The sequence below is a fragment of the Sander lucioperca genome, chromosome 8 (assembly GCF_008315115.2).
Source record: "Sander lucioperca isolate FBNREF2018 chromosome 8, SLUC_FBN_1.2, whole genome shotgun sequence".
Classification (NCBI taxonomy): Eukaryota; Metazoa; Chordata; class Actinopteri; order Perciformes; family Percidae; genus Sander; species Sander lucioperca.
Genome location: NC_050180.1, coordinates 12,874,581 through 12,889,515, shown reverse-complemented (window position 1 = coordinate 12,889,515; position 14,935 = coordinate 12,874,581). Strand labels below are relative to the sequence as shown.

General features: G+C 40.3%; 1 protein-coding gene across 2 annotated transcripts in view; it reads left to right on the top strand.

Annotated features, from left to right (window-relative positions):
• The window catches only part of epha6 (eph receptor A6), a 188,670-nt gene that overhangs the window by 99,967 nt on the left and 73,768 nt on the right, over positions 1-14,935 (top strand). For both annotated transcript variants that reach the window (XM_031281749.2, XM_031281750.2), the window contains 2 exons: positions 2,351-2,506; positions 4,744-5,079. In XM_031281749.2, coding sequence (XP_031137609.1) covers positions 2,351-2,506; positions 4,744-5,079 — 492 coding nt within the window. The remainder of the gene's footprint in view (positions 1-2,350; positions 2,507-4,743; positions 5,080-14,935) is intronic.

The following is a 14,935-nucleotide window of genomic DNA, read 5'->3' as shown; positions in this document are numbered from 1 at the left end:
TTCCATGCACCATACCAGGGTGTTTAAACCCTTCTCTCTGTTAGGAAAGAGTACAGGGAGTTACAGCTTTAGACATAATCTCTCTAAAAAATGAATGTAAAAGTTATGGAAGTGACTGTTGTTCTTAGGGGCTAAGATGAATTGGTAGAAATAATGTTTATTCTATCTTTCAATACTATGTTTGTAGTATTTGTAAGTATTTTAACAAGGTTGTATTTGATGTATTCATATTATTTGTCTGCTCAGTGCAGAGAGCATTTTATGATATTTTGATTACCTGATAACATTAACAATAGCTCTATTCATCAGTGAGCCAGCATGCACAATATCAGGGCCCTGCAACTCTAAATATGATTCAGTCATTCAGTCATTTCATTACATACACCTGTGTTTTTCCTACATGTCCGAATGTCTTCCTTGAAGAATGGAAATTGTCTCCTTAAACAATTTGGCCTCAGATTAAGCTAAGCTACATTCAATGCTAGCCTCCACCGATAGAAGACAACATGTCTCTCTTAAAACTCTGAAAAACAACAGTGTAAATTAAGTTTTAATTTAAACATGGTTACTTGCTAATGCCACGCCAGTATGTTTTCTTTTCAAGAAATCTGCTGTTTGTTTTAGTTTTTAGTTTTTTTAAATAAGGCCATATATATTTGTTTTCATTTATGTCTGCGAGACACAATCACTTCCGGTTAAATAGTGCTGTGTGAGATTGTACTGTGAGTTTATCACACTTGATATTAGCATAAAGTGCCATCTCCACTACTCATGTAAATAGCCTGGTGCAGAATGAGGCACACAATGTAATTACATGCTATAAATTAAAGCTGCAGTGAGACCTCTTCCGGCAGCTCTCCATCTCCCCTCTGTGTCTGCATGTGTAGAACAGCCAATAGAATAGGAATGTTCTCTCTCTCTCTCTCTCTCTCTCTGAAATGACCTGCGATTGGCGAAAGTTTTCCATCACAGGCTAGATTTCCTAAAGCCTGAAAACAGAGCGGAGGTGCAGAAGTCTAGTTTTCTCTCAGACCACTTGAATTAAAATATTCTGAAAGGTTTTTATGGAATTTTTGCCCAATAACCCTAGAAAATGTACTGCCACCGTTTTAAGGTCCCTTGTGTATGTGTTTTATATTATTGTATGCAGATTTTTGACACAGCCGTGGTACTTGGACCTCTACTCAGGACTGTGTGGCCATGTGCAGACTGCTTCATTCAGTGTCACAGCTCAGATCAGATGTTTTTTAAATCATACTTTACTTTATCACCTTTATGTTTTTTTAGTAATATGCCTTTTTCACAATCACAGCATACATTTTGGATTTGTCATAGCAGGAAAAGCACATAGTTGTTACTAATACCATTAACAATGGCTAAGTTCTGTCCAAGTGACGCTGTAAGCCAGCTAAGCTATCATTCATTTTATCATTTACATTTAATTTTACTTTATGATGAATGGGTATGTACAATATGTTTTTGATAGATATTACATATTTGCATTGCATGGTTTAAGTAAGTAAAATTCTGTTAGCATTTCATTTTTCAGTTCTCTGACCCCATGATGTTTGTCTGATAAAGGTGAAAGAGAGAACACTAAAAAGTTAGAGCAAACCAACTAGGTGTAAAAACATCCTCATCAAGGTCTAACACTTTATTCTGTTAAAAAGGCTTTCTATCATCACATCTAATCATTCAGTTTGAATTATTTATTGAGAGTGAAACACCAGCAGTATATTCAAATAAGGCATTAAATCTGTGTCCATTTTTTTCATCAGGGCTAACCTTTGTTCTTATCCAGAAAGGGAGAAGAGAAATATGTGTGGGATTCTGCAATGCAAGTGCTTTTGATTCCAGTTGAGAAAAGTTAATTAATTCTAAACAAAAAACGTATAATTGTCATTTCTAAATAAAAATATTTTGAGTATAAGTTCCAAAAACCAGAGCAGATGTCTCATTATATTTTAGTGAACCTTGCTGCATCAATTTCCATATTTGAAAATAAAACCTGATTTTAATGAATCTGTTACAAGTTTAATGCTCTGAAATAGGAATGTGTGATGAATACCAGACACAGTTAGCATAACTGATAATGCAAATGATGATTATTGACAGACACCAGGCCACTTCAATGCCTCTTGTTTATTGATGTTATAGGTATGAGTTCAATATGATGTCATATTTTAGAAACATGTCATTGCTGGTTTCTTGTCAGCAAACAACACGTGTTGTCCTCATGCGTTGGGAAACATAAGGATAGGATGTTTAAATGTGATATTCTTGTGTGCGCCCATAACATGGCCTGGCTTTGCTCTCATATCCTGTCATATTTCCTTCCTGTCACCCCCAGCATGTCACCCAGGCTTCTACAAGGCATATGCTGGAAACATCAGGTGTTCAAAGTGCCCTCCACATAGTTTCAGCTATGGAGAAGGAGCTGCTATCTGCCACTGTGAGACGGGCTTCTTCAGGGCTGAGAGCGATCCTCCAACAATGGCTTGTACACGTGAGTAAATCGGCACACTGGGCTTGATAATTACTTATTACTCGTTCGTTAGACACATAACCACATGGATGTTCAGGGCTTTTAGTCATCCTTTTTGATGTGATCAGAGTCATGGGAGAGCTTTGAGCCTCATTGCCATCACTGCTCAATCTGTAATTGTAAATTCACTGTAAAGATTTCTATACTTGTGTATGCCTGACAGTCTGGGCAAGTTATTGCTTTGTCTCTCGAGCTGGTGGATTACTCCAGTGGGCTCTCAGAATTAGCTGTGGCCGTAAATCCAGTCTCGTCTGCAAGACTTATCTGCTGTGAAACTGTGCATTAGAGACTCTCTGGATGAATTACATGGCTTTTGTTCAGCTGCCTCGCCTTCATTGATGATTCACCGACTGTCATTACGACTTCATATTTGCATTAAATTACAGTTTAACCGGACTAATTCTCCTTTAATTAAAAAGCCATTTAGCTGTCACTGAGATAGACGGGGGCCACGTCTAAGAGCTCTACAGGGTGGAAAAGTGTATTTGTCTTTTACGGCAACACAAAGCCAAGCCTTTGTGGTGAAGCTGTGAGTTTACAGTTCCCTTTAATACACTGTTTGCAGAGGAAATCTTCAGAAAGGCTTGAAGCCTTAAAACAATGTTTTCATCTCTAAATTTAGACTCAGATTATGCAGCATATTCCTTCTGCTCATAAAAATCCATCCATGTATACCTGCAGGCTTTCCAGAGTAACAGCAACAACAACAACAACAGTCTCTTACTGTTGGATAGCTATTATATAGTTAATATCCAACAGTACTGCATATTATATTATATACTGCTATTATATACGGATGAAACAGGTAAAGATGTGCCACCATAAAAACAGCTAAATTATGTTTAATTCACTTTTTTCTCTTTCACTCTCTCTCTTTTTTACCTCTGAAGTATGAAGACATTAGACCAATGACCAGGCTGAAAGATTCTAAATAATTACACAACTCTGCTCTGAATATGGGTGGTTAATTTATCTTGGTGTGAGCATTGGATTTTTGGAGATTAAGTTCAAGTAAAATACATATAAAAATGGACACCATACTTACCCATACTACATTATTAGTTGTTGAAGTAAATCTACCAGGCAAAAGTGCATCCTAAGTACAGTCCAGTATAAACACTGTGTATAAAGGCTTGTGGGGATATAACAACCCAGAAAACTAAGAGGTGCAGACTACCACATCTATTCTAACAAGCTGTGAGTTCTGTGTTTGCTCACATAATGCATTTTAATCAGGAGCTTGTAGGCCAGAGCCTAAACTATTTGCTTGATGTCTAAGTATAACAAAAAGAAAGAAATGAAGATTAAAGACTGAGGACCCGAGAGGAAGACAAAGGTAGAGCAAGAAAAAGAGGATGTCACCGGAGGAGAGATAAAGGTGGAGAGAAAGTGTAAAGGCTGGATGGAGTAGACAGTGAAAAGAGAAAGGAAGGAGGGTGCTGATACCAATCTCCCCCTAGAGGAGAATAGGAGTTGATTGATGGCAGTGGGGTTGCTCTGCAGGAGGGGAGGTGGGTGAATTCTCCTCGATGGAGAGAATAGAGGAGGTGAGATAATGGCCAATAGACGCAGAAAGAGATAAAGAGAGAGAGAGAATGGACATCCGCTGACATAAGTGGAGGAGGGGTAGGAGGAGCTTTGCTGTCTGCTGAGATTTTTAGCAAAGGTAGGGAGGGAGAAGTATGGAGGGATGGTAAAGGAGAGGGAAACATCCCATTGTCTGGGCAGACAGTGAACCTGGCAGGACGGGAGTGTTCAAATCCCTCAGGCCTTTTAACTCCACCCTGTTGACAGCTGGCTGGCTGCCTGCTATAGCACAATACTTACCCTGACACACAAAAACATACATCCAGAGAGCACAAAAATACCTTAACAAAGTAAAATGTGAGGGAGGTAAAATAAAGTAGAATGTTTACTGCACAGGAGAGGAATTTATATGAAGAGTTTTGTGGTACGGAAGTGTCTCAAAATCCAGTTCAACAGTGGATTATATATTTGCTTTTTTAAGTAAAGCCAGCTGGTGGTCGATGGAAACTTTCAGTTCTGGACACCCTGTAGGTAATGGGGAAGTGGTGGGTTGTGCATTAGTACAGCTAATTGAGTAACTTATTTTCTAAACATCAGCTAAAATATCAAAAGCACCCTTTAACTGATTGATTTAATTATCCATTAATTATATTTTCTTCTACTACTGACAGGCCCTCCATCTCCTCCCCGCAACTTGATGTTTAATCTGAACGACACCTGTCTGATGCTGGAGTGGTCACATCCCAGCGACACCGGGGGCCGCCGGGATCTCACCTACAATGTCCAGTGCAAACGCTGTGGCCCCGAGCCCGACCAGTGCCAGTTCTGTGAGGAGGAACTTCGTTTCCTACCACGACCATTAGGCCTGACTGACGCCACAGTCACTATCATGGACTTCTCAGCCCACGCCAACTACACCTTTGAGATTGAGTCCCTCAATGGTGTGTCAGACATAAGCTCCTTTCCTCGCCAGGTAGCCATCATCACCGTCAGCACTGATCAGGGTGGTGAGTGTTTTGACTTTTACTTGATGTTTAGAGGTACGTGTGTTGTGTCAATTTTACTGCAGATGCATTCAACCTGTTAGTTAGAACTCAAACACCATAACACAATGCGTTTTGGTGAGAAATACTGAATACAAACTTCAACTTTTGTTTGTTTACAAGAAAACTCAACAGGGCACCTTAAAATTTCCACAGATTTCCAAAGACAACTGCAAATTTCATCCAATCCTTACCAAGTTGCATAACAATTTTTGAATGAGCCTTAAAAAGGTTTTTCATTATTCTTCTTTTTCTTTAAATGGCATGCCCTTTTCCTGTAATTGTTTGCTACAATAATCTACTGTTGGTACACAATAACTCTTGAGTATGTGATTAAATTGCAATCAAATTTGGAGGACAGGTGCACTCACATCTACTTAAAAGCGACTTGATACATTTAAATAATGATAACACATTGGTTATTTTCCAGACTTCATCCTTAAACCCTTTTTCCAAGACAGGAGTTCTCTATTCTCTAAAATGAATGACAACCATAATGCAGTCAGCATGTCTTTCACTGTATATTTTGGTTCCATATTTTGGAAACATTTTTATTTATTATTTATTTTACATTTTTAAAATACCAATTATTTATAGGATTGTGGAGCAGTGCTTTTTCAAATTTCTTAATAACACAATATTTATTGTTGTTGTATACAATTGATGCAGATGGTAGAGAAAGTCAAGCTCAGAATGATTTTTTTTTTTTTAAGATTATTTTTTTGGCATTTTTAGGCATTTTTAGGCATTTATTGACAGGACAGCTTAAGACAGGAAAGGGGGGAGATAGGGGGAATGATATGCAGCAAAGGGCGGAGGGTCAGAATCTAGCATGGGGCGCACGCTCAACCAGGTGAGCTATCCAGGTGCCCCAGAATGACACTACAGTTAATGTTCCTTTAATATTTATAGTTTTGCATCCTTAACTGCTGCTGTGAATGATGACAGGAGGAGAGGTCGTCTCTACCTACCTACTTGCTACAAATAAGGTTTTGATGCTGAAAGGCCCATATTTCCTCTGGGACAACGGTCTGTATGGTAACACTTATGCTTTTAATTTGTGATTTGCAAACACTGTGTTTTCTGTTTTCTCCCTCCTCCCTTTCCTGTCCTCCCTCGACTATTCTCTCTTCCCTTTTTAATCGGTTGTTTGTCCTCCTCTTTCTCTCTCTCCTGTTTTCTGTTTCCAAACATGTTTGTGTTTTATTTCTTCTTTGTTCTTTGCTCCCTTCTTTCTCTCCATCCCTCTATCCTTGTGTTGCTGTGGGAGTCTGAGAGCGAGACATTTTCTCAAATAGCCAAAACACATTAAATGCATTATTCTATGTCACAGGGGACAGCTCTAGCCCTCACAGGTAACTCAATGTAACACATAGCCTTTCTTTATTTCATTAGGATGCCCAGTTTAGCACATAGTCTTGGGATGGTCCCTGAGCTGTACACAAGACCCATTTCATCACTAATATACCCAGCTGCAGCTGTTTAAAATGCTCAAGGGAAAGGCAGATCTCTGGCCATCAGCCAGTGATAAGCAGCCTGGTGATGTATTTTACCACTATCACCTTGACGCAAACGAGAGTTTGGTGAGAGAGTCAATGGTCAGTGTCATTCATGTGCTATTTGATGGAGGTTATTAATTACATAGCTGGTTGTATGTTAGCTATAATTGTACAGTGTGCAATCCATGTGCTAATGATCCTGGTTTGTATTTCAAAGTATTTGTTAATATTTAGTGCTCTGCGTTTTATGACAGGTGGCCAGTGGTTATTTCAGATCTTTTTCTCAAAGGAATATTTTGATGATTTCAAACCACCTCTGTGTCATCTTTGTGTGGGTAGTGTGTTAAGATGAACAATGTTTGGCTTCTCTCTGTGGTGCCAGTGCATAGAGCTCCCCGCAGAGCAGAGCAGTGGAACTCTACCGAGATCTTGGCAGACCTCTGCGACTCTGCTTCTTTGTGCACTGGCACCAAGGAGGGAAGCCAAACACCGTTCATCTAAACACACTGCCCACACAAAAATGTCACAGAGCCAGACGCCAGAAGTTTCCATCGACCGTCAGCCGATTTTGCTGGGGCTTCAGCCCCAAATGTTTTGAGTGTAGCCCCGAATGTATTTTGAAAAGTTGACTGACAAATATGAAACCGGACAATAGCCTATGTAAACCTCCGAAATCATAAGTTGCCTTATTTCATTGTGCATTGGCTTTGCACATACTGTACTGAAGCAGACCTGTGCGTCGCTTTAGTGTCCACTCTCTCTTTAAAAATAGAGATGAGCAGCGCGGCTTCCAGGGCTCTAGAGTGCAATGCGACCAAAATTTGTAAGGGTGCGAAGATTTTTCCTAGGTCGCACCGGTGCCCCTAACGTCCTTGCATCTGCTGCCTCTCCACGAACGAAGCAATGTCGTTTATATCGATATGGTTTAATGTTGCGTTACATGACCCATTCCTTCTGTAAAGCCGTGCCTGTGTTTGGATCGCTCCTCCGCGCAGTACCAGTGTTTCCGCTGGTAACTCTCTGTTATTGCGGCCGCCACGGCGAAAAACACATTAGAAGTTATTGAATGCAACTAACGTTCGTTGAGTAATAGTGTGTGAGACGGAGCCTGCTGGACCTGGGCGAGAGATGTGACCCGTGGCCAGAATATCATAGTTCATAAAAATGCAGCGCAGTGATGATACAGACATTTCATAGCCTACACAAGACGTGTGTAACGCCGCTGACCCGCCAAAGTGCATTCGACCCGTGCTGGACCCATTCATAATGAGTCAGCCGTCACTCTGTGAGTAGCATACGCTTCAGTTCATCGCACTCCCCCTCTCTCCCTCTGTCTCCCTATGTCTTTCTGTCTGTCTGGTTTTTTTTAATTTTTTTATTTTTTTATTTTAAGATTTCTGCCTTTATTTTGATAGGACAGCTGAAGACATGGAAAGGGAGAGAGAGGGGGGAATGACATGCAGCAAAGGGACGCAGGTCGGAGTAGAACCCTCTCTCTTTTAATCAGTCTGTTATTGTTGTTGAAAACAAGTGAAGGAGCTTTCTCAGAGATATATATATTTTTTAATATATCCTAGGCTATTTATTTCAGATAGCTTTCATTTACATGTGTTGCAGCTGTATATTTTCAAACTGGTAAAGGAAACCATGTCTTTGCATTTTATTTGACTCACAATCTGTTTTAATAAAAGAGCTTGTGAAAAGTGGCTTTGACTTAAAACTGAACATTTAGCCCACTTTGTAAAAGAATACAGAGCTATATATTGTGTATCACCATTCAGCGTTGACGGCGACGTTTTCCACCTCCAATGTAAAGCAGCGTACAGCCACTTCCCTAGCTAAACTTTGTGTCATTCAGGGACAGACCAGAGTCTCAAACGGGACTCTGTGTCTGTCAGGAGGTCTGAGATCTACCATATCAGCAGAGCAATCACGTAATGCACAGCATGACTATGGTGCAGGTAGATTATTTTCTGAAATATAGTGACTGTATTCTTGTAATAGCCTATTATCACATTATTTTTCTCAAAATATCACAACTCCTCCAAATCACAGAGAACACAGATATATTTTGAATGTGCACAAAGTTTTGAACATGAGCAGAAATCTTGCTCAAACACATCTGAAATATTACAGTCCAGGGGTTTATTAATTCATTAAAATTAATTCATATATCATTGAGGTGAATAATTGTCATGTGCACATTTAAGGAGGTTTCTTCCCCAACAAAAGACGCAACAGAGGAGGGAAGAGTAAATTATGCCTAGGCTACATGTGTGCTGACTCAGATATAATTAGAAAAGTCGATCTACAGGAGAATAAATAGTTGAAAGCAATACAGAAAGCCTGAGAGCCTTACTGCAAAATATTCCATTATGTTTTTATTTTTTGAATTGTCCCCTATGTTTCCCTTTACATAAAGATATATTTAATATATCATAAATTGATTCAGAAAAAGGTAGAAATAGGTGCATAAAAATTCACCAGAATGCAGGAAATTAAGTTTTTAACGCTAAAAAATTTTCTAGGGGGAGGACCCCCAGACCCCCCCACATCATAAGTTGCCACACAAATCTGGAAACAAAACCTTGGCCTTTGGGTTGCCAGGCCAGTTATGATTAGGCCAAATGTTGGTGCTATCTAACTAACATCTACAAACTGGGTAGCTAAAATGAACATACACCGGTTATTAACAAGCTGGGCAAGCCAATCGCTGTTTTGCATTGCATTAAGTTTATTTAAATGGGTCCAGGCTAAGCCCCGAACCCGAACCCTTCAAGTCCTCGAAACGCCCCTGCACAGAGCTGATTTGAAATCAGCAAAGTATTCTTTTAAATGTGCACTATGTAATACTGACAGCTAGTGTTTAAAATAGTTACTGCAGTGCAACTTCAAAATACTGGAGAGAGTTGTGTCCCCCGCCCCCTCCTCCCCAGACTCGAAGTTCACGGAGGTTGCCAGGCTGAGACCACAGCATCCACAACAATGTTGCTAGATGCTTGTCTCAAATAGCCAGACATTACTTCACAGCACAGCAGAGTAGCTACCGTTAGATGCTGGCTATATTGACAGTCATAAAAGCCTGTGCTCACGCGGAGCTCTGTACCCAACTGACAGGCAAACTTTTTCGACTTAGAATTACAGATAGGAACCACTAAAAACACAACAACCTCACTGTCCTCTCCACCCGACTGACAGACACACTTCCTAGGCTTAGAATTACGGTAGGAACCGCTAAAAACACAACAACCTTGCCGTCCTCTCCACCCAACGGACAGACACACTTCCTTGGCTTAGTATTACGGTGAGAACCGCTAAAAATAACACTACCTTGCTGTCCTCTCCACCTGACGGAACACACTTTATTGGTTTAGAATTATGGCAACAATCGCTAAACACACTGCAAACTCACAGTCCTCTTTCCGATTTACAGCCCCCCTCTCTTGGCTTAAAATAGCTCACCGTTGTCGGCTACGGCCGCTGAACAGGCTACACGTTGTAAACAGCTGTGGCCCGCTTGCCTGGCCCTCCAGTAACGTTAGCAGTTAGCAGGGTTAGCATTATGGCGTTAGCCAGGACCAGTCGGGATCACTTTACTGGCTGTGTCTCAATTGTTTTTGTAAGTAACCAACTCGGGTACTTGCTATATAATTCAATGTGAGTACACAAATGTTGAAATGACATAAAACGCCCTTGTAGCCATGATAAATTAGCCTGAAGCTAATGTTTACCTGTTCAAGAGGAAATTAGCCAACTCTGCGTCCTTTTGGGCTCTAAGCTGTCTCCATCTTTCAAATACATCTCCAATATTTACCCGGGGTTTGTTATATCTCTGGTCACACAACGGTTAGAAACATGGTGTTATTTTTAGGTTGGGAAGAATCTATCTCCGTTGATCCTGTTCGTTTGTTTGCTGCTTTCATGGCTGTACTAACGTTACAGCTGTAGCGCGCTGGGTTTACGTTTTTACAGGTATATCTGGCAACCTGGTTGTTTCTGGCTGTCAAACTGGGCAGTTGATAACAACACACAGGCCAAAACACAAACAGAAATTCCGTCACGGAACGGAAATTTCAAAAGGAGAAATTACTGGCATTAGCATTGTTGTCAGAAAAGATAGTATTTCAACTTAGCATGTTTCCTTAATATCTATTGATGCATCAGGGTCATTTTTGGAATTATTGCAGTAAATATATTACATATTGGACCTTTATGTAAAAGTAGAAATACCATGGTTTAAAAATATTCCTGTAGTCCTGCATTCAAAATGTTACTAGTAAAAGTAAGTAAAAGTACAAAAGTATTTTTAGCTAAATGTTCTAAAAGTATTCATTATGCGGAAACACACCTTTGAGAGTCTTATATTATAAAAAATTAGGGCTGTCAAACGATTAATTTTTTTTAATCGCGCTTAATCGCTGAATTTCCATAGTTAATCATGATTAATCACTATCATCATCAATATTTTATCACATGATTAAAATTCTATTATTTTGCATTTCAGAACTGTTTTTAAGTACATATTAACAATGGAAATCAATTCTTACCAGTGTATCTTGATTGAGAATCAAATGAATGCAAAGAAAGTTAGTTCATGAACTTGACTTTAAGATTTGTATTTGTTTAGTATTTATTTACGGTAAACAAAAGAGAAATGTGTGAATCTGTCATTAATGCAGAACATGCCAACCGTACTATGTCTTTAAGACCCGAGTCTTCTACCATGCTGACAGGTCTGTAGTTAGTTGCCACCCATTTCGCAAGAGCTGTAGTAATTTTTTGGGATTTGGTTTCATCCACAGGTCGGCAAGTAGCACATTTAGATTGGTTGCTTTTGTGAAATAAATGCACTCCAAAAGTCATTGTTTTCAAAAAAGAAATTTGGCTTCATGTTCAGTGCAACAATGTTTCACCAATCCTCAAGTCACAAATTAAATCCAAAAAAGACTTATCTATAGATAACTCTTGAAGTTGTTTAGCTAGGGAAAGAATTCTGCCACCTTACTCTCTGTGTCTGACCTCCCTTACTTTAGAGGAGCTGGCTTGTCACTGCAGCTGGTTTGAATTCCATCACTTGTTTGGAAATGAACCAGACCAGTGAATAAAACGTGTGTGTGTGTGTGTGTGTGTGTGTGTGTGTGTGTGTGTGTGTGTGTGTGTGTGTGTGTGTGTGTGTGTGTGCTCTCACGTGTAGCGGACTGACTGGGTTTTACAGTGCAGTGATACATACTCTTCCTGTCATTACACGGCTAATACAGACCACTGTCTATCACCTAAACTGCTTACACTGTACAACAGATTTGTAGATTTGTTTCTGCAGTTGAAGTATAGGGGTAATGTAATTACTAGACTATCTTCAACAAATGCACAGTGATGTTAAAACCAGTGTTACATTTGGGTAACCTGGAGATTCATTATTCTCTGCAATTGCAATTTTTTTCTCAAGATAACAGAACAAGGAGTGCATACAACAGTAACATACAAAGAGCATGTTACTGTCCTGCAAACACTGATTAACCGCAGCTAACATGACTAGAAGAGGGACCAGGTGCATCAGCCAGGTATATTGTTTTGATGAAGAATGCCTAGCACATTGTCAGTAATATAAAACCTGCAGTGTTTTTTAAAAAGGTTTAAAGTGTGCATAAGGTCAAAATATTATGTAAACTCAAAGATAACCATGCAAGCCTTATTAAAGGAGAACTCCGGGCAATTGTTACGTTAATCTTGATTGTTATACGTATGTGAGTACTGTCGATAGCAAAAAAAACGAGCCGAATCGGTGCTAGCAACAGGAGCTGCTGCAGCTAATGCCCAGAGCTCACATTGCTAAAACGGCAGTTATGGGGGCATAAGATAAATAGTGCCTTTGTGCCTCTTAACAGACACAAAATGTAATTAAAATGTCTGTGCAACATGAACGGGGCTCTTACCTGACAACAAGATGTGTTTTCAACTCAGACATCCTGCCTCTAGCTTGCCCTGCTAGCTGCTAGCTGCCATCCTGGAGTGTGTTCAGCCCGGCTCAGCCAGGCTTCTGTGGTAATCATCACGCAGCAGTTCTGTGTGTATTTGTAGATCATCTATTGTGTGTGACATGGATCTGGCGTTGGTGAGTAGGAGTCTTTGCAGTGGCGAACTTGTGGTAGTTTCCTTAGCCGGGCTAGCAGGCCTGTCCGGCACCCTTGCCTCTGCTTCCTCCCCGCCTTCCTCGCCTCCCGCGGCCAACAACAATCCAATGAGCGCCCGCTGGTCTGGTGGATGTCCTCCGGAGGACAAGTCATGCCTTTGCGGCGAAAAATTGTAGTTTATTTTCCCCTCAAAAATAGATAATTGAGCACTGTAGTAGTTATGACCATATCAGTGACTATGTAACTATATGGAAATGGGCCAAATGATGCCTGTTGCTTGTACAGTAATAGCGTTACTGAAGGCTAGCTCTAGCTCCATAGTTAGCTACGTTACTCCAAGCTTCTTCCCAGTTCCCTTGTGAACACCTCCGCTCTTCACTCTTCACACACTACGCTCCGATCTGCACACTGCTGTTTACCTTTTCCTGCTACAACTGAATTCCCACGTGACTTCAGCACGAGCCTTCTGTAACACTGTACAAGGCACAGGCATCATTTGGCCCATTTCCATATAGTTACGTAGTCACTGATATGGTCATAACCACTACAGTGCTCAATTACCTATTTTTGAGGGGGAAATAAACTAAAGATTTTCACCGCGAAGGCATGACCTGTCCTCAGGAGGACATCCACCACACCAGAGGGCACTAGTTGGATTGTTGTCGGCCACGGCAGGCAGGGAAGGCGGGGAGGAAGCAAAAGCTAGGATGCCACCGGGCGGGCCTGCTAGCACGGCTAAGGAAACTACCACATAGATCGCCACTGCCAAGACTCCTACTCTCCAACGCCAGATCGTTCACACACAAAATGGATATATATGCTACAAATACACACGGAACTGCTGCTTATTGATTATCACCGAAGCCGGGCTGAACACACTCACTCTTTCCCAACGGCAGCTAGCAGCTAACAGGGTAGGTGAATTTAAACAATGTCTGAGTTGAAAACGCATCTAGTTGTCATGTAAGGGCCCTGTTTCACAGACATTTTAATTGTATTTTGTGTTAAGAGGCACAAAGGCACTCTTTATGTTATGCCCCCAAAGACTGCTGTTTTAGCTCACTGGGAGCTCTGGGCATTAGCTGCAGTAACTCCAGTTTGCCAGGACCGATTCGGCTCGTTTTGCTATCGACAGTACTAACATAGTTATAGCGATCAAGATTAACGTAAAAATTGGCCGGAGTTCTCCTTTAAGGAATAAAAAACTTGCAGCATACTGCATTGATATGTTTTTCTGAGACTGCAGTGATATGCATACAAACAAATGCTTTTGCACATATGCTTCCCTAGACACATCCACCTAAACCTCTCTGTGATGGGCCTGTTTGAAAAGGTGCACAGAAAATTCTAACACTATTAGCATAGCGTTGCCATCAGCAGAAATGAGACAGCCATGTGAATTTTTTTGTGTTGTGAGGAATCAAGAGTCCCCTGTATTAATGTACGCTGTCCATAGATAAATTATACTTAGTGATTAAAATGCAGATGGCCCGTTTGGTAAATGTTTTGTGTCACTGAGGTTAGTCATGATTTGTTGAGCCTATGATAGGCTGCTTTGCAAACACACACACACACACAAACAACAGTACTGTACACATGCATGAGTGGCGTATAGAAGTTAAGGCTTGTGATAATTTCCTGTCAGACGTAACCTTTTCAATATTGTGTGATTTATACATTAAAATACATCTGATGTATGAACAAGCATCAATCTTTATAACACATACACACATTCACTAAGACCCTGTGTAGAGAACTATAAAGCATGCGGATTAACAGCAGGGGAGTGTCTTGGCCTGTAGTAAATCCCCTCATATTTGTAGAAAGAGAAAAAGAGTCAGGGAAAATTATGTGTGCATTTGCAGTTCTTGAAGTCGGCACCAAGAACATGGCACTGCCAGGATCTGGCAGACTTATAACTTTACAGCTCTAGGCAGTGGAGGAATGTAACTAAGTACATTTACTCAACTATGCTTAAGTACACATTTTTTGTATTTTACTTGAGTCTTTTCTTTTCATGCCACTTTCTACTTCTACTCCACTACATTTCAGAGAGAAATATTGTATGTTTTACTCCACTACATTTATCTGACAGCTTTAATTACTAGTTACTTTACAAATTAAGATTTTTGCACACAAAACACATGTAGTTTATAAAATATGATGTTTTATTACAGATTAAACTACCCA